The sequence below is a fragment of the Schistocerca gregaria genome, chromosome 5, assembly GCF_023897955.1.
Source record: "Schistocerca gregaria isolate iqSchGreg1 chromosome 5, iqSchGreg1.2, whole genome shotgun sequence".
Taxonomy (NCBI): domain Eukaryota; kingdom Metazoa; phylum Arthropoda; class Insecta; order Orthoptera; family Acrididae; genus Schistocerca; species Schistocerca gregaria.
The window spans coordinates 242,208,150-242,236,064 of NC_064924.1; the positions used below are offsets into that span (position 1 = coordinate 242,208,150).

Genomic DNA, 27,915 nt, shown 5'->3' on the forward strand with positions numbered 1-27,915 from the left:
GGTGCTAATACTGATACAGACCAAAAGAAGTATTCAAAACCAGAACTTGCCAAGACTCTTTGTCCACAGGTACCTGCAGATATGCTTCAGACAAACCAATTTTAGAAAAGTACTGGCCACTCAATATTTTCACCAACAGTTCCTCCTTGTGTGGGAGAGGATACACATCCATAATCAGTTGCGTGTTGGCAGTAGTACTGAAGTCATCACAAAGGCAAAGTTTCCCCGATGTGCATGATAAAAATGAGGCCGAGCTGTGGATTTCAAAGAAATATGAGTAGAAAAATTTGTAGCACATCTTATACCTTCAGAAAAAAAGTCCAAAAGCTTCTCACACAGTGTTTCCAATTGAGAATACAGCACCTGATTGGACTCGTGGTGAACTGCATTGGTGATAAAAAATCCAAATGCCTGAAATTCGTCCATCCTGAACAAGTTCTCCTGACCAGCATCAGTAACTACCAATGGAATGAACCACTGATTTGTAAGAGGCAGATGCCGTAAATTGTCCAATTGCAAGGTTCTGTTTGGGATAATTGACCACCTCCCATGTGACCACTGTCAACAGCAGTGAGCCTAAACTCATGTAGGTTTGAGAATTCAGTAACATCAGTGCAGCACCTGCATTCACCTGTAGCTGGAACACTTGGTAAAAACATTTAACTCAATAAGCAATCTGGGAGAAGTCATAAACCTTGGAGTCACACAGTTTACATCCATGTCCGTGTACTTTGGTGGACGACACATGGAGACAATGTGGCCTTTCTTCTGGCATTACGTGTAGCCCAGTGCTTAGGGCATGCCAAATATTCATGATGGACAAAACAGAAAGAACAAGAAGGAAACAGAGAATGCTGATACTGGGCTTTGGTGGTTGTTGCTGTTTGGGGTGGTCTTGGTCTGTTCAGCACAGGGCGGACATGTTTACTACCACCACTGCCGCTTCCTCAAGCAAGCTGTCAGTCATTCTGGTGGGCACATCATGTGACACTATTGCTAAATTGCCCCATGCATGCTTCAGTTTGATTACCTGCTGCCTGAGAAACTTCAAAAGATTGTAATATTTACAAAACTTCTGCCAGAGGGGGCTTTCACAGAATAAAGCCTTCTGGTGCACTTCCTTGTCTGGAACTAAATAGATATTTGTGTTGCACTCCACAGAGTCTGCATAAGAGTCATTATGGGCATCAGTAATGAACTGACACTTGCGGCTAAGGCTGCGAAGTTCATTTGATCAGGCCCTGTATGACTGGTCTGGTTTCTTGTGGCACCATGTTATACAATAGGTAGTAAAGTCCTTTTGACTACACTGCAGAGCACACTCAGCAACTGGTTGCGTTCATCCCCAAGGCAGACCATTCATTGTATCCATTCGTGCATTATACCAGATTGGGGGTTGTATTCCATATATAGAAAGCAATGCAATGAAAACATGTAAGCCCATAAACGACATGATTAGTTTGAATTTTGGTCATAGCTTTAATGTTGTGTGTTGTGACAGTTGTTCTTACTGTATGTAGAAGTCAGGTTTTATGGTACAAATAATTGCAGAAGTGTAGGTGGTCATCGTGGAATGTTCAAAAAGTATATTGTATAAGTTGATAAGACTGGCGGAAGATGGCAGTGGGTGAAACAGGGAGTAGGTGAAAGAGAGAGAATCTTATTTCATGGCTTCACTTGAAAAATTTGTAACCTTAGTGGAGTAATTACTGACGCAGTCAAGGCCTGGTGGTACTGGGTAATAATGACTGGAGTGCTACTGAGTTTCCTGGGAGTAGAACTATACTGGCAAGAGTGTGGAACAGGGAACTTGTTTTTATTATGTTAGAGAATTTCTGGAAATTTAACAATTATTCTCCAATATTCTATAATAAATAATACATTATTATAATATATTTTTGTTTATTTATGTACGTATCTAATCACAGTGTAAGTTAAATGGTTCTTGTATTATTTAATTATACACTTAATGAAAACTGCTTAAATTCTATTACTGTCACAGTTATCGTGTGTCAATAAATATTTATATTGTCATGGAATGTGCTTTTTAACATTTATCACATGACTGTTAGGATTGCTATATCCAGCCACTACATCGTGCTCATTATACACCATTACCTCCAGAATCACCCGAAGCACAAGCACTGTGGTAATCTGAAATAAGGGGCAAATACAGATGAAATGAAGCAGAAGAAGCATAGAGCATCAGTTGTTAGTCAGCTCAAATGGGGAACACAAAGAAAGCATCATAGAGACGTTACACCACCATGCAAGCTGCTGATGAAATTTAAAATGGGTCACATTGTGCTTGGAGACAGGTAGGGATTTTTCTACCATCTAGTATAGGTCTCACTATCAAAGGAGGATATATAATGAAGAATAAAAGTAAGTAATAAAATATGAAGACAGTTGGAGGACAAATTTCATGCTGTAGTGTCAAGAAACTAGGTTAATTTTAAAAAAGCACAGATCAATAGGATGAAAGACAAAAGATAAAACATAATGAAATGGAGAACAACAAGCAGAAAAGATTAGGTGGAGAAGGGAGAAATGAGGAGGGGATATAGTGATTAGGCAGCAAGTAGTTTCATTCTCTGCTTTGTGGATTAGTCTAGAATACATGACACTAACAGCAAAAAATTTCCAAAAATCATCCAGTCTCAAGATTTGGATAAACATTACCATAATATAATTTCTCTCCTAGATATTCTGATGATTTGGGAAGTGACTGGGATAATTAAATTTCATTAGTTTAATTTGAACTCTAGATTTGTAAATCTCTAAGATAGCATATGATTGATAGTTCCTTTTTGGTGGCATTTCCTTTGGGATTTTCCTGTGCTGAATTTGTTCTAAGGAAAAAGTTCATTTTTGGCTTATCTTCAGCCACACATCAAGAAACTTTTTTGTCTGTTTTTTTTCATACTTTCATGTAGAGTGTATTGTTCATTTTGTTTAGTTATTGTTTTTTTTCATTCTTTTTACAGAGATAGGGTGCTATTTAGTCTGAGCTTTGTCATATTTTTTACATACTTAGAGGAAAACGTATTTATTACCTAGCATGTTTATATGCAGCCTACACAGATTAAAATGGAACTTCCTATGTCTCTTTGTTTCAAAATTAAAAGCTTTACACATTTGTTAAAACTGAATTTTCCACAGAGGAGGGAAGCTTGTCATTTGGTAGCATGATGTATAATGGGAGTAAGAACCATGGTTCACAAAGCACTGTCTTCAAGAAGTCAAACTTGCACACTGTATTGCAAAATGAGGAATTAAGGTGCATGCCAGAGGGTAGAAACAGTAGTTTCATTTATACCACATTTACAAAATAAAATGGAAAGAAATCAGACTTTTTACCTACAATAACCCAGTGTATATGACTTTAAGTGTAAACTGAGTATAACTGCAGAAGGATTCAAATTGTTGCCAATTCATTAGCATTTGGAACAATCATAATTCACAGTACATTGATACTCACTAGACTCTAGTGATGATGGTGTTGGTGGCACGAAATTAACATTTGGTGGACGTTGTGATCCATCTGGAGCCGCTGGATTCTGTGCAGGAACAGGTAACCCCAAAAGAGAAAACATGTTAGGATCAAAACCCATACTGCGAGTTTCCTGTATGAATGAGAGAAACATTTGTTGATCTGTCATTCCCCCATGAGACGGTCCACTTTGAGGAACATTTCTTGTTCCTGGAACATTATTGCTACATCCTGCTGAGGTACCAGGCCTGTGCTGCATTCCTGTTGGTCTGGCTTCATGAGATGGATCTGCAAATATTACAAGGAAGTTATGTAACAGAATTATGTGCAAAACTGAAAGTGAGCACTGAAAGCAAAACTGCCCAACTGCACATTTATTGAAAGAGAGAGAGAGAGAGAGAGAGAGAGAGAGAGAGAGAGAGAGAGAGTTTGAGGAAGAGGGATTTTCAGAATGAAAGAAAATGAACAGAGAACTTGTTTAAGGAAAAAGGATAAGAGAAAGCTAGTGCACTTCACAAAAGAGAACTGCACGATATCTGACAGACAATGTTCATGTGATGCCTGTTAAATATGAATGTTTTTGTACTTTCAACATTGCAGCACAGTCAGCAATTGTGATAATCTAATATATAAGGAACTATCAGCCTCGACTGCAGTAATGAAACCAACCTTTACCCAGGTTTTAGCCCAAATAGTTGAGCCTTCTTCAGAAGGTATACCTGAATCTTTAATTTGTCTAAGAGGGCATGGACTGTTTTAGTTTTATTTCTAGACCATGCCCTCTTAGACAAATTATAAATTCAGCTATATCTTCTGAAGAAGGCTCAATTATTTGAGCTGAAACCCAGGCAAAGGTTGGTTTCAGTACTGCAATCGAGGCTGATGGTTTCTTATATATTAAATATGAATGTTAGCTTCATCTTGTTTCATCTCTTGTATTTATTGGTCATTAATCACCACTAAAATAAGTGAATTATGATGAACTCACTGATCCCACTTGGATTGCTGACAAGCTGTACGATTTTTCATGACTGGTTTACAAGAAACAGGAACTGACATTTTAATTGTGTTTTAACATATTTAGGATTGTATGTTCTGTAGTTATGTCTGACAACATGCGACACACTTACTGATGTTGATCTTCCTTAGACAATATTATTTTAATAATGTTATGGTATGATCTACATAAACAATTTAGATTGTTTGCAAATGATGCTGTCATTTATCTTATAGAGTCATCAGATGATTAAAACAAACTGCAAAATTATGTAGACAATGTATCAGTATTGTGTGAAAAGTAGCAATTGTCTCTAAATAATGGAAATTGGGAGTGACTCAGATGAATATAAAATGAATACATTAAATTTTGGTTTCATGATAAATCACACAAATCTAAAAGCTGTAAATTCAACTAAATACTCAGGGATTACAGTTAAGAATAACTTGAGTTGGAATCATCACACAGATAATATTGTGGGTAAAGATAACCAAAGACTATGATTTATTGGTAGAACACTGAGAAAATGCATCAGATCTATTGAAGAGGCTGCCTACACTATTATTGTATGTCCTCTTCTGGAGTATTGTTGCGCAGTGTAGGCTCCACATCACATAGGATAAATGGAAGACATCAAAAAACGTTCAAAGAAGGGCAGCTCATTTTGTACTATCATGAAATACTGGAGAGAGTGCCACAGCTATGATGTAATTGGGATGGCAATCATTTGAATGTCAGCTTGATTTTTTTGTGGCAATTTCAATCACCAACTCACACAGAAAGATTTAAGTGTTAGTTTTTTCCATGCGCTGTTTGAGAGTGGAATGGCAGAGAACGAGCTTGAATGTGGTTCAGTGAACACTCTGCCAGACACTTAATTATGAGTAGTGTGTAGATGTAGATGAAGTATTTAGTCTTTAAAGTGCAGTTCTCCATTAGTTATTATCTTGTGTTTATCTGTTTATCTCTGTATAACTGTTTCACCCATTTATATGAATGCGTGGTGTCTGTTCTTTCTGCAGAAAGAACAACCACCGCAAATTCATACCACTGATTCATCTCAATGTGCAATTAATCCACAACCTTCAGCGTGGACACACATTTGTGTTAGGTCTCTGGCAGAGTCTAAAATTAGTGAGCATGGAGGATATGGGTGGGGATTATGAAAAGGTGGGAATGTGAGTGGGAATGTGAGTCAGCTGGAGAGGGTGCCAGATAGTCCGTGCATTTGCTATAAATACTGTGTCCACATGGTGGAGTGGTTAACGCAACTGCCTAGTAAGCAGGAGATCCTGAGTTCAAGTCTCGGTCCTACATATGTCTTCACTGATCAACACTGATTCTCCATGAAGTTCCGACGCTGCTGATATCAATAGTTCCTTCCCTTTCCTTTCCTTTCTCTCCCCATCCACCTTCATTTTATATAATACTACAACCATGACTGTAGCTAGAACCTTCATAAAACCTAGGATCCCATATTTGGACTGGTGAGAAGATAGAACTGATGAAAAAATTAAAAGATATGTCTATCAACAGCACTGAACTGTTTTTGATACAGGCAGAGAACAATGGATTCTTTGCTTATGTTATGTACCCATCTTGGGTGGAGCACAACACTTGCTCCAGGACATGAACTAAGCTTGGAGCAAGAATGTACCCATTGTTGAAGGTAATATGAGAGGGGCTGGGGATGTGTACAGATATAAGCCTCATGCTTGCCCATCACCAAAGTTTTTATCAGTATACTTGGTGATGTGGTTGTTTGTTCACATAAATTATTCACCAAGAATTAATTTCTCTTATGAATAATGGCTATACTTTCAAGAACATGATTCAGAAATCAAATATTGTCCGTCTTTTTGACTGTTTAACTCAGTGAGTTTCAGTTCTGTATGTGATCGCTGATTTTGGCAATGAAACAGTCAGAAAACTCCCTTAGTTTACATTCAAATAATGTCATATGGAATTCCAGAGGAGTTTGAAAAGTGAGTTACACATTATTAAGGCAGGTCAAGTAACTTTTATTGAATGCTGCACTACACTTCAGACTGGTATAGATACCGGAAACTATTTTTTGTTGTATCCACCAAATCTTTGTAATCGATTGCTGGAACATTCTACCAATTATTCTATTACTCAACGATAGAAATCTGCTCCTTGGTAACAGAGCCACTTGAGAAATTCTGTGTGAACATGCTTATTATTGGAAAGTATATGAGTGCTGTGAATCAGTTGCTTGATTGCCTGAACATTATTGTCTGTGGTCGATGTTGATTTCCTCCTTTCTCAATCAGCATCACCCATGTCTGTGTGGTCTTTTCAAATTATTGGCACCATTTCAATAGAGCTGAACATGCCATTGCATTTGCTCCATATACTGCTAAGATTTCACAGTGAGTCTGTGTACAACTTAGATGTTTTGCCAACAAGAATTGTACTGCCCTGCTTACATTTCAGCTTTAATGTATGTACCCAGATGCTTTGCCGTTTTACTCCCACACTTTTATACTATTACCTATTGCAGCAGAATGTTGTCTGTAGGAAACCCAAAACATGTACCCTCTTCTGACAATGCACCACTCTTGTTGCACAATAGTCTTAATATGGGACAACATGTGTAACTTACAGACAACATGTGATTGGCTTTTGCATCAGGCTATAAAACTCTATTCTGAATCCTAGATAGGACTAGCATATATATTGATTTTTTTTACTTCTAGTCTTGTGGTTGTGAACTTCAGAGTTCAGTCTAAATTCACTCTTGTTATTAACCACAAGTAGACCTACCATTAAGCAGTATATGTTTTGGCATTTAACCACACTAATTGCCTAAATTCAAGAACTGAAGATTTATGTTAGCTGCACAGCTGGCTGCAGTGTTCATTGTACATGTGCCTCTGTTGTTGTGCTTGTAAATAACTGTTTCAGTATAACAAATATTGTACTGACATAAAAAATGCAGTAGGAGATAAACAGCACCTATTTAATATAAGACAAGAAGGCAATTAATTTCCTGTTCACTATATTGCCTTAAGTTTAATACAATAGGTGCTTCTCTTTGTTATATGTAACTTGACTTGTTACACTTGCTTGAAAGTTTGCCTTCTTTGAAACCCAAATGAGCAAATTAAACTTTAGCTGTGAACTCTGCTGCAATTCTGGAAAAATGCAGTGGTTTCGCTTCACAAAAATTGGGATTTTCAGTACCCAAAACACAAGCTTTGTTTACTCATGAATACATTCTGGTGGTAGTATGCTTCATCTACAAGCCAGATGGAGCCAACTATGAATCTGTCATTATCTGTCAGCAAGAGAATATGATATGCAAAGTCAGCCCTTCATTGCATAAGAGGTATGTGTATGACCTGGTGACTGAATTTTGAATAGAAACATGTGTAGATTGTTTGTCAGTATTGCTCATGTACTGGAACACTTCAAACTAGTTACTGCTTTTTAATTCTTTGGATGTTACTCAATAATTCAAAACTATGGTGACCTTTTTTTTAGGAGTAACGGCAGTTGACTTGGGACCAATAAATCATCCGTCTGTCCATTTGAATTTTGTAATGTGTTTGCAAATGGTTTTTGCATTGGGTCATTTTGTACCATTAAATCTTGTTTGAAAAAAGTGTCTTGCTGCCAGAACACTGTATTCTAACATATGATATTCCAGTATCAGAAACACGTGCAGCTTAATCAAATACATGATTTCAGCATCTTATGTCAGTACGATAAACTTCTCTCACATTTAAGTGGTGAAATTGATGATTCTAGGCTTTGGATTACTAGTTAGAAGCATTACATATAGTGATTACTGTACCATCTGTGAACAGCTTTAGTAACTACTACACCGAAATAGGGAGAGGGGGGGGATGAATAATGATAATAATAATAATAATAATAATAATAATAATAATAATAATAAATGGGGTGCATTAGATGTAACTGGAGGCCCACCAGAGTGGATTCTATTCATGTAGTATGATACAAAAATTCTGAATTCCTCGCACAAAGCTGGATTTTCCCTCTGTGCCCCATTGCAGACGGTTAATGAAGGCTTGAGCACATAGAATGAGTTCACAGTATGTGAGTGGCTTGAAGACTTCTTAAGTAATAGAATCAAGTATGTTGCCCATGATGGCGAGTGTTCATCAGGTACAAGGGTATCATTAGGAGTGTCCCAGGGAAGTGTGATAGGACCATTGTTTTTGTCTATATACATTAATGATTTGGCAGACAGGGGGTGCAGCAATCTGCAGTTGTTTGTTGATGATAATGTGGTGTATGGTAAGATGTCAAAGTTGAGTGACTTTAGGAAGATACAAGATGACACAGAGACAATTTATAGCTGGCATTATTAATTATTTTTTCTAGATCTACTCTATAAAGTACTGGCCCTTTCCCTACTCCAAAAAGTGGAGGAAGTATCTGGTGCTCTCCTGACAGGCAAGGAACCACTTTGATACTTATCATGAGATGTATTAATTTGCAACACAACACAATGCGGCACAACAGCCACTTTGCTTTCGCTACATTCTCAAGGTTCTGTGTTACATCACCGAGCTTGATAGCAGGTCGATGTCAGCTGACTTCTACAAACTTCGCTGGTCCATAACTAGAAAGCCCTCTTCATCTCTTTGTTAATAGACTGTAGTTAGGTATATTAAAGTTAATCATTGTCATGTGGTTGGGGAGTGCAGAGAAAAGTGAGTAAATTATTTTTTATTGAATTTTGTTTTATGATTTCTTCAGTTGTGTAGGTCATGACTTTAGGTTCAGAGGGTTGGTTTTTAATGCTATGTCCTATTTACTTAAATAGCTTAATTTTTCTCCATAGATAAATTACACAAAACATGACAACAGAACAGTGTCAATTGTTTGAAGTTGGGCTTCATTCTACCATTGTTTGACAGATGAACCTTTGTGCCTTTTATGCAACAAAGTGTTAATCAATAGTGTTATGAAACTACCCAAGCTGGAGAAGGTGCCACACTGACAAAACAGCTCAAGATTTGCAATACTTTCAAATATTTAAAGAAAAGCTTCCAGAGAGACCCACTGTGGATGGTATGTTCATTTCGATGGTTTGCAGGAATCTTACAATATCTCCCCATTTATAGAAAAATCTGGAAAACTGCATGCTACTGGGGGTATTTAATTTTGCCAGCCACTGAAGAGATTTTAAAAACTGTTCTACACAAGCCCACTTTATGACATTCTCAAAAAAATTCCTTTGAGCAAAAATACAGTTCAAAGATGTATTGATGGAATGAATTATGATACTGAAAGCACCTTGTATAATTAGCTGCAAAGACCTATTTCTCAATACAGTTGAATGAGTCAACTTTACCTGGTTATTAACCATTATTATTGGCATACATTCATTTTGTTAGAGACCAGAAATCCACGAAGAACTGCTCTTTGCGAGAATTGTGGCAACAGACACTCAAGTTGAATCAGTATTTAATGTTATGAAAGATTATGTCATGGAAAAAGTGATCCCTCTGTGAAATAGATTAGCAGCAGCAGATGGAGCACCTGCCACGTCTTGACACTATCATGGATTCAAGGCCAATACGAGAATATTTTTCCACACAAGTGACTTATCATTTGGCACCCCCTCTCCCTTCTTATCCCTTGTATGCTTTCACCCATGTCAGTTTTCACTACTAATTGTAAAACTTATTGTGTCCAAATAGTGCATTTGTATGCCCGTAGTGTCCGTCTCACCCAGGTGCCCAAAGCAGCCACTACTAACTGTTATGTTTCCCTTATAGAAATCTTACTCTTGTTGTGCATCTGGAAACCCTCTCAACCTGGTGCCTGAAGCAGTAGCTTGTGTCACTTGTGCCTTAAATCAGCCCTGCCTGGATTTATAAGCTATTTTAAAATAAAGTACCAACATTGCTTGCAGTACACTGAGTCATCCATCAACAACATACAGTTGCTAACAACCTGAGTGGTTGGTTGCATCAGTCTCTTCAATTTGTCATTAACACAGTACAAAAAATTTGAGACAACATTGAATTCTATGTTATTTGCTCAATTACTCAAAGAAAATGAAGAGGACTAACTGATTATTCTTTCACAGTGAAGTACAATGGCTGCCAAAAAAAACTTAACATTTCACAAACTTATTCTCACTATTGTAGACTGTTTTAGACTTTTTGGATATGAAAGACCCAATTTTAAAAGAAAATTCAATTAAAGGGAAGCCAGGTATTGCTCATTTAACAGACTTATTTATTAGATTTAATGAGGTTAAGTTGTGATTACATGGTAACTATCTAAATTAGATAAAACAGAGTCCACCATCTCACTTTTTCTTTCCATAATTACACTAATGAAGCAAAACTCAGGATGATGTGAATTTTCTCAGTTTTCCAATTTGCCACAGAAAAACTGCTAGTATAGTGACATTTCAACCTATGTTCGACATTTAAATGTCATTCTCACAGACTGTGAAACTAGGTTTGAGGATGGTTTGACTGTGGGAAGACCACAGTGGATTATCAATCTGTACATTGATCTTGAAGACACGGATGTAATGTTACAATAAGAACTGACTGGAATAAATACTAATGATGAAATCAAGATGTATGTTAGAATGTGATGTCAGCAATTCAGGCTTGAGAGAGGTGAACTTGTTACTTATCCTGTATTATGCATTATTTGATAGCCTTTCCATTTTCATATCTGATTGGAAGTGGTTTCAGAGTTGTTGCCAATCTTGAAACAGACTGAAAGTCACTGACCAAAGAGATTTAAAATTAAACCTAACCAAACTGAAGCATTTATGTATTAATTTTAGTTGATTTGCGTTTTGTGTCATTTAAATTAAGAAATGAATAAAACTTAACACAATCTAAAATGAATTTTCACTGCTGCAAAATATGCACTGATATTACATTTTCTGGCAGATTAAAATTGTGAGCTGTACTGGGGTCAAGTACCAGTCCACCACACATTTTTAATGTGCCAGGAAGTTTGAAAACTTATCCTGTTTCTAACTTTTTTATACGCTTCTAAAGCTAAATGTATCAAAGCGATTATCATCGTATTAGCTGTCAAAAATATATTTGAAGTTGATGAATTTCTAAAAATTCAATATATGAAAGGCAGGGGTCAATGCAAAGCAGAAAGAATTGGCATGTGGTCTATGAGGAAAAAAAGTTTGGAACCCCTGTTGTAGCCACTGGTCCACAATCTTTCCACAAGACCTGATGGTTCCATGTCTTGAGCCGTGACTACTGAGAAAAGATCACCCCAGGTCCGCAGTTCCTTAAGTCAACACAGCTACTGTACTGGCTGTGGCCTTCCATGGAGATAGCACCACCACCTAGTTCACATATGCACACTGCCATGAGCCAAGCATGCTGCTGGCTGTTATGCTGAGGTAGCAGCCTGTGCCTGAGTGAATTCACACACCATTGAGACACCATTAATAAAGCTGACACCATTCGGTGACTTTTTTGGGCATCCGTCAATAGTTTTGGAACCCAACGAGCACAAAGTTTTTTGTAGCCTAAATGTCCAGTAATGATAGAGTGTACAACAGATCTTGAAACTTCCAGAATTTCCATAGACAAAGCAGTTATGGTGAACCTACAATTTTCTCTAACCGTTCTGTCAACTCGTTCAACAATGTCGGCTGTAATGACAGAATTGCGTCCTTGGTCCCCTTCATCATGCACGTCATTTCGGCCATCTTTAAATTTTCGGCACCATTCATGCACAACACCATCAGTCATGATGTTATCACCACACACTCAGCTCATTCTCCAATGAATTTCTGCTGTACTATTCCCTTCTGCTTGCAGAAGCTGAATTACACTTCGTAATTCACACTTGGCGGGAGCAGCAATGGCAGCAGTCATATTTACAAGGCTGTAGCGCTACGCAGACTGATGCCTTGAGGTTGGCAATGGTGGAGTGTGTAGTGCGAGAGTTGCGCAGTAGCCTACAGTGCATGTCAACTTTCTGCCACTTACGTAGCTTCTATACTAAGAGATTGGAGATTGAAAAAAGAAAACGGCCCTTGTAGAATGCAACCTGCTGTCCCATACATACCATTCTGCAGCAGAAGTGATCATCATGGCTGATAATGATGCTCACATTGCCAATATCATTAATAATGTTACACACATTTATCATTACATTTGATGTCAGAAGATAGCCAGTAACAAGAAGCAATGTCTTGCGACAGCAATCAGCAGCATAATTTCAATGTGGTCACTTGAAACAGACTATTTTTTACTTTTTTCCATATTATTGCAGTGAAAATGTCTAATTGTATGTATTGCAAGGTTGAATGGAAGGTTCAACTGGTGAAAATGGACTTAGTTGTTCAAGTGAGTGACTTTAGGGGCACACTAAGGAAACAGATGGTGGTTTGCACCCAGATAGGTGTGTACAACAATTTGTTTTGAGTATTATGGACCTGGTTATTACACAATAGAATGTAGAGAGTGCTCATGGTTGATACCGAGATGTGAGGATTACAGGGGTCTGTGGCAAGAAGTATAATGCTAGTATTAATATTAAGTCCTTTTCTATTCTATTTTCCTCTTTTTGTGGGCATAGGCTTTGCAATGAGTGTGCCAAGGATAGAGAAGGCTATGATTATGGAGGTGGTTCAGACCTTTCTGAACCAGATGATACAAATGCAGGCAAACATCATGGACTTGCATAAGCAGTTAGGTGCAATAAGGGGGACAGATCCTCATCTGTTATCTCAATGCTTGTCCTAGGTGCTAGTGCCACTAAGCTAGTTTCTCCTTTCGTTGATAAAGCAGGGGAGGATCAGTTAGCACTTACAGACTACCTGTTTGTAGCCCCAAAGCTGGGGTGTTACCCAAGGAACAGTTGCTGCATATGGCCAAGTCAGATTTGGTGGAAGGCGCCAAAATGTACATGATGTATCATGGAGAATTGAGGCATGCTCACACATTTGAAATTCTGATGACAGGCTTATTGCAATGATATAGGAGGAAGAATAGTAATAGATATTACAGGAAAAAATTGAATTATGTGTCACAAAAAAGGGGAGTCAATTGAAAGCTTTGTGGAGAGGATTAGGAAGCTTGAAGTTAATATATGAGCTAATGGAAAGAAATGATACAAGTATGTTCCTACTGAAACATGTTGGATGCCTGGATGGAGGCAAAACAATTACAGGGATGCCTGAAAATTTTGACTCATATAGAGGAAGGTTACTATGCAGTTGTAGGGTTAGATATCTTACCTGAGCATCATACTAAAACTGACCTCAGACAGCATGTAGAAGAACTAAATGGGGCATTGTTATAGCTGGGGAAATCTGCTTTCTGTGCCACACTGCACCAAGTTCATTGTTCATGAAAGAGTAACCAATTAGATTGTATGCAAGGCCACTAAGGATTAATTTGCATGATAAAATATTACAAATCACTAAAAGAGAATGATGAGTTACCTAAGGCAAGGTGTTTTGTGCACAGAAGTGTGGTATGTGTACAGGAGCTGGCCAGTGAGCAGGTAGTGCCCATCAGAATAGATAACTTTGCGGCCAAAGACATGGACTTGTCTGAAGGATTGACAGTTGCCAATTTGGAGATTTTAGAGGAAGATAATATGGATGGGATAAATTTGTACTCTGCACAAAAGGATATAGTTTTTGTTATGATTACAGATATTTCAATAACTGCACAATTATGGATGCTTATCTATACCAAAAAATAATGGAAACTGTGGATAATTTGAGGCAATGCATTTACTTCTCTACCACAGATATAAGAAGTGGCTATGATAGGTTAGAAGTAGCACTGGAGGACCATCCAGAACCAACAGTTGCAGTTCCTTTGTGAAATTACCCGTCTCAGCAAATGCCATTTGGATTAAAAAACATGCCAGTCATATCTCAGTGTTTGTTAGATGAAGTTTTGCAAGATTTAAAACCAAGGCAATGTATGGTATATCTGGATGACCTACAGTCTTCGCAAAGAAAGTGGAGGGACATATTCTATTTTTAAGGAAGGCATTTAAGACGTTACATGCAGTGCACGTGACTCCCAGTCATGAAGGAGTCATGATGGATCTTGAGTAGTGAAAGCAATGCAAGATTTTCCAACACTATGTATCAAAGGGTTCAAGAATCATAAAAGAAGGTTGTATACATGGAAGAATCCGGGAGATACTAAAAGGTATCAGATAGATTATATAATGGTAAAACAGAAATTTAGGAACCAGGTTTCAAATTGTAGGACATTTCCAGGGGCAGATGTGGACTGTGACCACAATCTATTGGTTATGAACTGTAGATTAAAACTGAAGAAATTGCAAAAAGGTGGGAATTTAAGGAGATGGGACCTCGATAAACTGACTAAACCAGAGGTTGTACAGAGTTTCAGGGAGAGCATAACGGAACAATTGACAGGAATGGGGGACAGAAATACAGTAGAAGAAGAATGGGTAGCTCTGAGGGATGAAGTAGTGAAGGCAGCAGAGGATCAAGTAGGTAAAAAGATGAGGGCTAGTAGAAATCCTTGGGTAACAGAAGAAATATTGAATTTAATTGATGAAAGAAGAAAATATAAAAATGCAGTAAATGAAGCAGGCAAAAAGGAATACAAACATCTCAAAAATGAGATCAACAGGAAGTGCAAAATGGCCAATTAGGCATGGCTAGAGGACAAATGTAAGGATGTAGAGGCTTATCTCACTAGGGTAAGATAGATACAGCCTATAGGAAAATTAAAGAGACCTTTGGAGAAAAGAGAGCCACTTGGTTGAATATCAAGAGCTCACATGGATACCCAGTTCTAAGCAAAGAGGAGAATGCAGAAAGGTGGAAGGAGTATATAGAGAGTCTATACAAGGGCGATGTCCTTGAGGCTTGAGGACAGTATTATGGAAATGGAAGAGGATGTAGATGAAGATGAAATGGGAGATATGATACTGCGTGAAGAGTTTGACAGAGCACTGAAAGACCTGTGTCGAAACAAGGCCCCGAGAGTAGACAACATTACATTATAACTACTGACAAAATGGGAGAGCCAGTCCTGACAAAACTCTACCATCTGGTGAGCAAGAGGTATGAGACAGGTGAAATACCCTCAGACTTCAAGAAGAATATAATAATTCCAATCCCAAAGAAAGCAGGTGTTGACAGATGTGAAAATTACCGAACTATCATTTTAATAAGCCACAGCTGCAAAATACTAACACGAATTCTTTACAGACGAATGGAAAAACTAGTAGAAGCCGACCTCGGGGAAGATCAGTTTGGATTCCGTAGAAATGTTGGAACACGTGAGGCAATACTGACCTTGCGACTTATCTTAGAAGGAAGATTAAGGAAAGGCAAACCTACATTTCTAGCATTTGTAGACTTAGAGAAAGCTTTTGACAATGGTGTCTGGAATGTTCTCTTTCAAATTCTAAAGGTGGCAGGGGTAAAATACAGGGAGCGAAAGGCTATTTACAATTTGTACAGAAACCAGATGGCAGTTATAAGAGTCCAGGGTGATGAAAGGGAAGCAGTGGTTAGGAAGGGAGTGAGACAGGGTTGTAGTCTCTCCCCGATGTTATTCAATCTGTATATTGAGCAAGCAGTAAAGGAAACAAAAGAAAAATTTGGAGTAGGTATTAAAATCCAGGGAGAAGAAATAAAAACTTTGAGGTTCACCGATGACATTGTAATTCTGTCAGAGACTACAAAGGACTTGGAAGAGCAGTTGAACGGAATGGACAGTGTCTTGAAAGGAGGATATAAGATGAACATCAACAAAAGCAAAACGAGGATAATGGAATGTAGTCAAATTAAGTCTGGTGATGCTGAGTGAATTAGATTAGGAAATGAGACTCTTAAAGTAGTAAAGGAGTTTTGCTATTTGGGGAGCAAAATAACTGATGATGGTCGAAGTAGAGAGGATATAAAATGTAGACTGGCAATGGCAAGGAAAGCGTTTCTGAAGAAGAGAAATTTGTTATCATCGAGTATTGATTTAAGTGTCAGGAAGTCGTTTCTGAAAGTATTTGTATGGTGTGTAGCCATATATTGAAGTGAAACATGGACAGTAAATAGTTTGGACAAGAAGAAAATAGAAGCTTTCGAAATGTGGTGCTACAGTAGAATGTTGAAGATTAGGTGGGTAGATCACGTAACTAATGAGGAGTTATTGAATAAGATTGGGAAGAAGAGAAGTTTGTGGCACAACTTGACTAGAAGAAGGGATCGGTTGGCAGGACATGTCCTGAGGCATCAAGGGATTGCAAATTTAGCATTGGAGGGCAGTGTGGAGGGTAAAAATCGTAGAGGGAGACCAAGAGGTGAATACACTAAACAGATTCAGAAGGATGTAGGTTGCAGTAGGTACTGGGAGATGAAGGAGCTTGCACAGGATAGATTAGCATGGAGAGCTGCTTCAAACCAGTCTCAGGACTGAAGACCACAACAACAACAACATGTATGAAAGAGAAGTTACAGTCGTTTTTCAGGCTTAATAAATAATTAGAGGAAGTTTGTTCCAAAATTTGCAGAGATAGCATGAACTCTTGCTCATCTACTGAAAAAGAAAGTAAAGTTTTGTAAGATCTGAGTATGAAGACCCAGTAAATTAAAAGAAACATTGATAACCAGTCTGGTGTTAACTTCTGTTCTTTGGGGCCCGCAGCGCGAAATATGTCTTTTAATGACATAATTATTTATGAAATATCCAGCATATACATATATATATATATATATATATATATATATATATATACATACATACAATATATACATAGCAGTGCACCTGGATATTTCATAAATAACAGTCTGGTGTTAGTTTCTCCAAATTATGAGAAGGAACTCGAATTGGCATCTGACGCAAGCGGTCATGCACTTCACTTCACACTGAATGAAGGAGTGAACAGAGCAAAGCATCCAGTTACATTTGCCTCACACCAGTTTAATAAAGTGGAGAAAAATTGCTCTACAACAATGAAGAAAATACTGAGCCTTATAAATGACATAATGTAATTCCAGTACTATTTGTATGATAGGAAATTTAACAACACACGATATGTTATTACTTTAAAGTGAGTTTGATTTTGAGGTAATCCATCGACCAGGCAGAACACATGAGAATGTGGATGGCCCAAGCTGAAATGTTAAGTGTTACAATGAGTGTGATACATCACTACAATGTGGCAGAAACAACAAGCTGGCGAAGAAGACTGTAAACTATCTGCAATGCACCCACAATTAATTGTGCACAACAGAGTGGTATGTAAGAAAACAAAACTTGGACTTCGTGTAGTGATTCCAGCTATGCTGCAGGAAGAAGTATTGACATGCCCACACAGTCATATGTTAGTGGACCATAAAACCAGAGAACAGAGAGTACCTGACCAATACTGATGGCAAACACATAAGCGGAATGTAGAGCAGTACGTGAAGAACTATGTAGTGTGTGTGAAGTGGGGTGACTTGAGCCATCAGTGTATCCCACTGCAAAGATTACTGGAGGCTAATCAACCATTTGAAATGACCAGTATAGAAATATTATGAATTGCTATATATTGATTATAGTATACCATTTTTCATGTTATGTGGGGATGGTGGCTGTCCCAAACCAGTAACCAACACAGTGGTTCAGTCTGTAGTGACTAATTGGTTGGTGAAGTTTGACATTGAACAGAGACTGATTATACATCAGGGCCCGATTTCATGTCAGAGTTAATGAAGCAAGGTTTTTATTTATTATATATTCATAAATTATGGACAAGCATATTGCACCCACAAACAAGTGGGAGAACAGAACCATTTCACTAAACCATAAGAAAGATATTGATCATTATGACAACAGTCAATATAATGGATGGGGCAAACTTGAAGTCTTCCAGCAATTTGAGTATTGTGTCATTCCTGTGTTGTAACCACACCACCATGTTTCGTCATCGGGGATGACCTTGGGAAAAATGTTTAGATCATTTCAGAACTCTTATTTTAGATTGCAGGAAACTTCCACATGATGTCATATTAGTTCAGCTGAGTTGGCAATGAATGAGGTAGCACAGTGGTTAGCACACTGAACCTACATTCAGGAGGACGACAGTCCAAACCTGTGTGTGGCCATCCTGATTTAGGTTTTCTGTGATTCTCTAAATCACTTCAGCCAAATGCTGGGATGGTCCCTTTGAAAGAGCATTGCTGACTTCCTTCCCTGTCCTTCCCAAATCTGATGGGACCAATGATCTCACTGCTGGGTTTGCTCCCTCAAATCGAGGAACCAACCGACCAATTTGACAGTCATTCTTCTCATCACTAAACCTTTCATTAAAATTCGCTAAACTGAACTCCAAGTCACTTGAGACAACCCTGAAACTTCTTTAATGGTCTGTTGTAAATATTCCAGGATGATTTTTTAACTTTTTCATCATACTGAGTTTTGGAAGGGTGACCAGAGTGAGATTTCCTATTGATTGACATTTCACCACTTCTGAAATGGGAAAATGACATGAACCCTTGAGTATTCTTCGTTGTATTATCCTTGATGGCTCTTTTTAACATTTTAAGAGCTCCTGTGCCAGTTTCTCCAAGCAAGAAACAAAAATATGTGTCTGCGTGCTGTGATTGAAAATCAGCCACTAAAAAATGAAGAGCACACAAAAGAACTGTCACTAGGAAATTTAAAAATATACAAGCCAAACAGGACTTTCCTTAGCAATGATGCTTGAGTTATTGACTCAGCAATGGTTCCTCTCTATTCTTTTAGCAGCAGAATGTGGTACTACAAAACTTCCTGTCCACCACAACATTTGTTTGGTTTTTCTGTTTTTAGTTACTGCCTTACATACAGAAACATGTTTCTTGATTCTTTGTATTTCATGAAAAATGTAACTATTACACACATTGTGAATTATGGAAAGTGTTTGCAAATGAATAAATGAAATTAAGAAATTTTGGAAGTTATGTCTTTATAGAAGCCCAAAAAAGAAACAGTTAATATTCTTCACATTACTTGAACTTCGGGTGCGAGGCTGAGTTGAAGTGCTGCCATGTGTGCTGTGCTGTGCAGTTTCTGTAGTTTGCTCAGTACGTCTGTGTCGGCATGTAAATTTTGTATACTTAGATCTTGATGTACTGTTGAAAACTGTTTCTAAAATTTCTTGGCCTTTACCCTGCAATGATAAAAGGAAATACATTTTTAGAAAATGTTATTTCTGACAATACTTGCAATACAGTAAAATAGATATATAAAGTAAAATTATTCTCTCAGTGTGTGAGCTTAAAAATAAAAATTGCATGCATCTGAACATTTTGTACCTGAAATTTTTAATATTTTGAAATATGACAAAATCATTTAGAGCTACACAATAACTCTTTCAAACATTGTTTACCATAAATTCCATCACAATCAAGGCTCTTCAGGAATATTGAACAAATCAAGTTATATTGGTTTATTTGGCATATTTTCACATTTTCACACCATATTGCGTTATGAAATTTCCTTCTGGTATGATGCACCTAAAGTAAATAAGCGTTTTTTCAGCAGCAGTTAGCAGTAAGAATATTGTGTAATGCAGATAAAGTATATCCTGCTGAAGCTTTTTTTTTAAGGATCTTGATTTCTTAGGCTCACTTCCTAATATTCCTTACAGGTTTTTCTTGCCAAAATGAAGATCACTTTCTACTAAACTGTGATATAGACAGTCACTATACAGGACACAGAAATGATTTTCTTGTAAGCTTTGCCTCCATGACCTGGGTTCAGACTGGAGTTATGTATTTGACAAGCTCCTGTTTAATATAAAGCAAGAAATTCAGAATTCCTACCAGTTCAAAAGAAAATTAAAAACATACCTCATCAGCGACTCCTTCTACAAATTATCTGAGTTTTTAGATTCATAGATTGAAAATTAATATTAGCTACAAGGCAAGTAGCAATGCTTGTTATGAAGCTGTATGATGAGTGATAATATACAATAAATAAGAGTCAGTATTTATGGATGAGAAAGTATTACTCTTGAAAAATTGTAATCGGTAGACAGTAAGCCACAAAAAGCAGATAAAACAGGAGCTATATATTAAAACTGAGAAGGCAGCACCTTTTTTCAAAGCAGCAGCATTCGTATTAATGTATTCCATTAATTTTAAAGGACATAAGTGAGATTAGCATTAGGCAGTATAGTGAGAGTTTTATTACTAATACATGATACAGATTAAGTTTCTGTGATGGCTTTGTCTCATACTAATTGTATGCCTTGATTCATTCCAAACCCAAGATGATTCTCCTTGATAGGATCTACAGAACAAAATAAATAAATGAATGAATGACTGGATAAGTGAATAAATTAACCAACTGCTTTGCCTTCAAGAGAGAGTTTCTCTTCTACAAATATCATCAGACAGAGGTCATGTAAGAACTACTAGTAACCCGTCTATATCTGACAAAGAAGCCATTCTTGAAGATTTACTGTTAAAACAATAATAAAATGCTATTTGTTCACATTTTTAGCTCTTTCAGAGAAAACTGTGGCGATTAGATGTAATTAATCCAGTGAAGTTTGTGATAGGTTGAAGCTCTGTTAGTCCCTGTGGCTTGCTTGAAGAGCATAATTGGTAATTTGCTATTTCACTTCAGGTATGTCTTAATTTATAACATATAAATTCTGGGTAGAGTAAAAGATTTCTACTTATCTCACTTTCCATTTCTTGACATTTCTGTCTAAGTTTATATCTGAGACAGGTGTCTAGATCTGATATGAAATGCAGGTTTACTTATCACAAATGTTCAAAAGACTGTTTTATGTTAAACTTGAAGACATTTTCATCAAATTTATTGCACAAGTTTTCACTTTTGTAGTGGGACATATTTGAGGGACTATGCTCTAAACTCAGTTCAGTTTGTCTGTGACTCCGAAATAGTTGGCGAAGGCTATCTCAAAATACGGTGAGTTTCAAGTATGTTAAATTTTTATTAGCTAGCAAATGACTAGTACACAGTGCCTTTCTTACAATACTGAAGAGTTTCAGCTCTCTAACTACTAACATTGTCTTTTACCTTGACAAGACATTCCCACGGAGAATTGTCAGTGAGGTGAGGGACCCAGTACCAGAAATTCTGCTCCTTTCTTGTTTGTGTATCTTTTGATTCCTTTTTTGTTGCCTGGGATGGCTTTGTTTTTAGCTGTGGATCTTCAGTTTTCTCTTGCTCCTGTTCTTCAGCTGGGTTTAGCTTCTGTTCCTCGTCTAGATTTTGTTCCTGATCCTGTTTTATTTTCTTTTGGTCTTGCTTTACCTCTTTTTCTTCATATTTATCTTTTTGATCTTGTACCTGTGCTTGTGAGAGTTGCTGCTGCTGGTCCTGGTGCTGCTGGTCCTGCTGGTCCTGCTGTTTCTGCAGTTTCTCCTGTTTTACTTTCTGCTGTTGCTGTTCTGTTGATTTTGGTGATTGCTGTTGATAGACACTGAATCGTCTCTGTATGCGTTTAGATGTCTTGGTCCTGCTTACATTCATTGTTCCTCCTAGAAAAAACAAACAGTGCAAACTATTTATAGTGAAAATAGTCATTTAAAGTAAACTAAAATAAAACCAGTATGGAAATGAAATAATTTATGCATATAACACACAGAAGGATCTATACAAACAGAAAGAAAAAAGTGCTAATTTATGAACTCAAGTGTTTGTTTTTCTGGAAAAAAAGTAAAGATTAAAAGAACTGAAACTAACCTCAAATCAATTAGAAAAGGCTCATAGATTCAAGGCCAACAAAAAGACATCTGAATTAGAGAATAACAAAATCAGCAAAAAAGTATAACTAACAGAAGAGATTTGAAAAACTGAGAAATGACTCCCAGTGCTGTTGACTACTCACAGATAAGAGAGATAATGTTCAAAAATTGAAGCATTGATCAGACAAAATGGGACAACAATGGAGAATAATGAAAAAAAGCAAATGGTACTAAAAATACAGAACAGGTATAAGAATTGATCATTGATAAAAGAGGGTTGAAAGAGGAAAATCAAATATGTGGAAATAATTGTAATGCCAGAAGAAGCAGGTTGAGGAAATGAGACTTATGGAAAAGAAATAGACAATAATAGCACTAACAGGTGTAAGTTTGTGGCAGGTGGGTGATGAACACCAAGCAAAGGGTTGCCACTTATGACTATTTTCCAAAGTACTGGTGCTAGGAATAAGAATTATCTACATGGTAATGCATATACAAAGGTCATGCCCATTGTGCTTAACCATGTGATTTATATTAGAGTGTTTGGTACTTGTACAGGTTCTCTAAGTTCCTTGAGTCTCAGTGATAACTTAGGGGCTGTCATGCTTGCATAAAATGCTGCATGATGATTGTGCCTCAACTGGTACCTCACACATGATTCTGTCCACAATAAATGAAGCCTTACCAGAGACAGGTCTGGTGTAGCTAACGGTGCAAAGATAAAAAGGATCTATTTTGGAAAAGGATCCACAATTAATGGTCAAGCAGATTAACACTAAGCATTCTGTGTTGCTGAAATATTTAAGTGTATGTGGTGTTCTTCATTGTCTGTTTCTCTGTAGTTCAGAAAAATGTTGAATGTTGCATGTTACTTTGCAAAATATGAATTTCTTTATAAATAGTCAACACTGGCATAAAATAAAACAGGATTTTTGATTGCAAAGAACTTTCACTCCAATTAAAAACAGGAAACATGTATTCAGCATAAGCTGCACAAAATTATATACGTGAACAACAATCTGATGACGAACCAATTGGTTCCAGATTGGTAATAATGCAATTTCTTCTTAATAAAGAACAGCGGATGGTTGCTCTTTTTGATGGTTACTCTTTTTACTGTTGCATAATATAACCTGTATCCTTACAGAGGTGCAGTCTCACTAGGTCAATTTTCAACAAAATAGCACCGAGCGACAAAGCCAAGAAATGATTGTGTTTGGAGATCAAACTGTGTAATACCATGTTCCAAAGAAATGCTCATATAAAGAACTGATAGCAGTGACTAAGATAAATAGGGAATTATTTTGATCACATAACAAATAACAGATTTCAGAATAGAATACAATAGAATAGAATATTTTTACTCGCCTTTCAGTATTTGTCATACAATTGGCTTCATCAAAGTTTACAATGGAGTACAGTTAAGCACAATAAATAATTACATACACAGAATTATTTAGTTGATTTAGGAATTGTAAACATTTCTTTATCACGTATTAAAAGCTTATAATGAGTATTTCCTAGGAATTCTCCAATTGTATAGAATTCACTGCATTTTAACCAATTTTGCAATACACTCTTGAATTTATTAAATGGGGCTGTACAAGCTGAGTATGATAACTTATTAAAAAAATTTATGCCCAAATGTTTATAGTTCTTATGGACAACAGCTAACCTTGAGAAATGAACATCCAACAAGCGACTATTTCTGGTATTGTGGGTGTGTACATCACATCTCATGCTGAATTTGTCCAGGTTTTCTTTAGCATACATTAAACAGTTATATATGTACATGCTAGGTATTGTCATTACACTGAGATATTTAAAGTGGTTTTTGCAGGAATCTCTGGGTGCTAGTCATAGTATACACCAAGGAGAAGTTGGTAATGATATGGCATAAAAAAATAAAACCACTCAGAGCAACAATGCACCTGTAAATAAAGTACTCATGAATATCCTAAATTGGTTTAGTTCTAATGGATTTAAAATTCATGTGCCTCATGATGATGAAGTAGTTGATATAATACCAAAAGGTAGAGATAAAGCAGGTTCCTCTAAAAACCTGGGTTCACAATTTGCTAACAAATTGAACTGGTTCTGTTACTCAGTTGATTTTTCTAAAATGCTCATTTTATCATATTTTTCCTTACCTCTAGATGCGTTGATCAGATCTGAAAGGGTACAACCTTAGAGCATTCCTGTTGTATGGCATCATCTTAAAACAAATAGTACCTATGAAGACCATAATCTCTAAGCATGATCTTTATGTTCATACTAAAAGGGATTCTTATTATTGTGGAGAAAGGTCTCAGTTATTCCATCACAAAAGTATCAACACTCTATCATTATATGTAATTTTTTTTAAGTACCAGTACTTAAGAGCAACTGAATAAAAATTGTTTTACAAGTCACAGTATCATATGCTGATTTGTTCACCCAAATTTGTGTATGCCATTTATTATGCTAAAGAAATGACAGATTATTGTATCTTGGTTTTTGTTTCATTATAAATTCTGAAGTGATGTAGCAAGACCATTGAAAATAGAGTTGCAACTAATTAATAATAATTTCAACACATTAATTCCAGTTATTAATACATCACAAAGATGCAATGCATTTTCATCAAAACAAATTGGCATCAGTATAACAGTGAAAGAAATGAATAATAAATCAACTCACTAACCAAGAAATGTGGTTTGGTATATTTTGAGTTTTGCAGTTGCAGATAATAATGCTAGAATATTTAAAAATAAATGTTTTCACTCCTTTATTTTTTATCAGTTAATTTTGTGATGTAATTCAGAAGTTATACACAAAGTGTCAGTTGGGCAAAATGAACCATAAAAATATTGAAGTATGTAGGTAACCAAATATTTTGTTAAAGCCTTAACATGGTTTCTTATACTCTTAAGGTAGTGAATTTCATATTAAATTGCATGTTTCACTGGCAATAACAATTAGTTTCAGATGGAATTTGATAATCTGCAGTTATTTCCACAAAAATATATTAATCCTTTCCCACATTTTGACAACGTTAAAAATATTTTCTGTCAGTTACCTCTATACTGTTATACTAGTGCACATTTAGAGTTTCCAGGATCTGAAAGCCAACTGTGTGTTCCATAGACAGCTGTTACACTGTACATTTTATTAGTTTTCCAACAGTTCAACTTTTGCTTATATGTGTCAAGAAGTAAGTATCCAGTTTCTGTGATTTTGAATTGGTCTTTTCATATGAATAATACATCTGCATGTATTTTGCTGAACTTATTTGATTCCTTATAATGATACCAAAAAATCTTTTTTTTTAAAGTCCTTTTTATATTCTGAAGGAAGATACTGTAGTGTTTATTTGCAGTACGTGATTTTTGATGTTCTACATTTTTTATGTTCTATAGAAGCTTTTTCGTACAATTATCTTGTGATACAATATTTCAAAAGTGTTATCTACAAAAATAAAAGAGAGAAAAGTTTAGCAAAATGCAGAAATACACTGATATTGAATGCATAATATTTCATTCACTCTGGATGCTTTAATTAGCTGTCAAAGAAACCACTGATCTGATGTTATCAAATGAAAACCAGTACATGTATTACACAGTTAATTGACGAAAATACAGCAACTGCCCCTTTACATGAAGATACTCACTTTCATAAGTGAACTCCAATTATATTGTATTCATATAATTGACAGTATGATTCAAGTATGTTTTGATGTATTATTTCAAAAGTGACATGATATTCATATAAATGTGAGTTGCTTTCACAGGAGTATTCCAGATGTAATTGTTGATTGCATAATTGAGATTGCAGGCTAAGACAATTATCTACATCCCAATAATGCTTAATATTCACTTTTTACATAGCCATCTGTTCCTGATTGGTCTGTTTTTGGTGCAAGTAAAACTGTAATATTTATTCATAATGCAGTTCTAGTTATGTTGCCGCCTTTTTGTGTTCTGATGACACACAGCTCTTTCTGGAGAATGAAATAAAGTGCATATGTAGCAAATAACAGAGTAACTAAATGAATTTGCATCTATTATCTGTTTATACACAATCTACTGAGATATGAGTTGTTGCTAGAACAATGTAGGTGTGGCAGAACAACCTTAAGAAGCTGAACCAGGCTCTGAAGTTTGACAAAGGGGTCATGCAGAACAATTTTTTAAGATTTTGAATTAGTAAGAGCATCAGTGCCTTCGTCTAAGGCATCTGTGTCTTTAAGACACAGGAGCTTCTGTCATCAATGAATGGCTATGTTTATTGTCATGAAACAATAAGAAAGATAATTTTTACAAGGGAATACATAAATAAGCCTTGGATCAAAAAAATACAATGTATCAATTGAAACTCATGTCTAGTTCCCTGCTGCCTCTGCCTCCACTCCCTTGTCCCACACACACACACACACAACACAGTTGTAGCATAATTGCGTGGAATAAAAAAAAAAAAAAAAAAGTTCATGGAGATAGCCAGCAGCTTCTAGGCCAAGACTGTACCAACATTTGTCAGTTTTTTGATGAATGAATAGTTTTAATATTTCATACCCACCCTCCCTTCTCACTCAGGCCATTCACAAATATATGAATTATCTACTGCTGTTAAGATATGTCATCATCCAGAAACAAAGATTGAATGAAATTCCATTGCATGCACTAACTTTGAAAAATATTCCATGCTTTAATAAAAGCATAAATTAAACAATGTTATTTTCAAAATTTCTGAATTAGAAATAAAAGTACAGAAAAAGGGATATACTGAGTATTGCTCCATAATGATTTTTTAGACATATTAGAAATATGTTCTTTCCACATTGACAGAACAAATAATAAAAATAAGTGACAAGAACAAACTTTTAAAGGCTACTGTAAAAAGCATTACATGTTCAGAAGAAAATATACCATATGCACAAGCTGTGTCAAAAGGGTTATTTTCAACAACAGGATAGAGTTACCTTTAATTTTATTCTGAAAACAAATGTCAACTCAGAGTCAACAAATATTTCAGTTTCATCTTTTTGGCATTAATTGCATGATTGTGCAGTTTTTCATATCTGTTATCCAACTTGTTACGGCAAAGTGCTATGATGTAAACAAAAAGAGAGACAAAAGTTCAAATTAACAAAACATGTAATAAATACAACTTACAGTTTTCTGTATCTGCTCTAGTCCTCTGTACTCTCCAACTACCAGTTGCAAGGAAAAGCAAATACTGAAGGCTCTTCAAACTGAACCTACCAATTTATCTGTTCCACAGATATTATCACCTCCAGCATTGAGACAATGCCACTCCTGACCAATGAGATGGGCTTGCTTTGAGAAGGAGCAACCAATCAGATGCAGCTAAGGCAGATGGTGGGGGTAAAGAACCTCTGACGTAGCAATGAGAAAGAAACTGAAATGATGACCTTGGTCAGTACCATTCCAGCCAACACGATCTTTTATGAACTTTCCTTATTTCCACATTGTGTCATTAAAATACAGCTCATGTTTTATATACTTCTGTGACCCCTCGTGGCTGAGAGAATGAAAGCCCCAGTGTTTTCTTAAGCTTGGAATGTTAAACCATATAACAATGCTTATGTGGTGTTGTTTGGTTAGGTCCCTGAGATAAAAAGTACAGAACGCAATATTTATTTGGAAATAAAATGAGATGCACATTTGTGGCCTTTTACAACCTTTACATTAGAGAGGGAGATAACATGCCAAAGGATAGAGTCAAATTGTT

General features: G+C 36.4%; 1 protein-coding gene across 1 annotated transcript in view; it reads right to left on the reverse strand.

Moving 5' to 3' along the window:
• LOC126272948 (ras-interacting protein RIP3-like) overlaps positions 1-27,421 on the reverse strand; it is a 41,941-nt gene extending 14,520 nt beyond the window's left edge. Inside the window, exons 1-4 of the mRNA XM_049976247.1 lie at positions 27,336-27,421; positions 21,515-21,978; positions 19,472-19,631; positions 3,482-3,781 (exon numbers count right to left, since the gene is read on the reverse strand). Of these exons, the coding sequence (XP_049832204.1) occupies positions 3,482-3,781; positions 19,472-19,631; positions 21,515-21,970 (916 nt within the window). The 5' untranslated portion in view covers positions 21,971-21,978; positions 27,336-27,421. The remainder of the gene's footprint in view (positions 1-3,481; positions 3,782-19,471; positions 19,632-21,514; positions 21,979-27,335) is intronic.
• Positions 27,422-27,915: the final 494 nt, after the last annotated feature.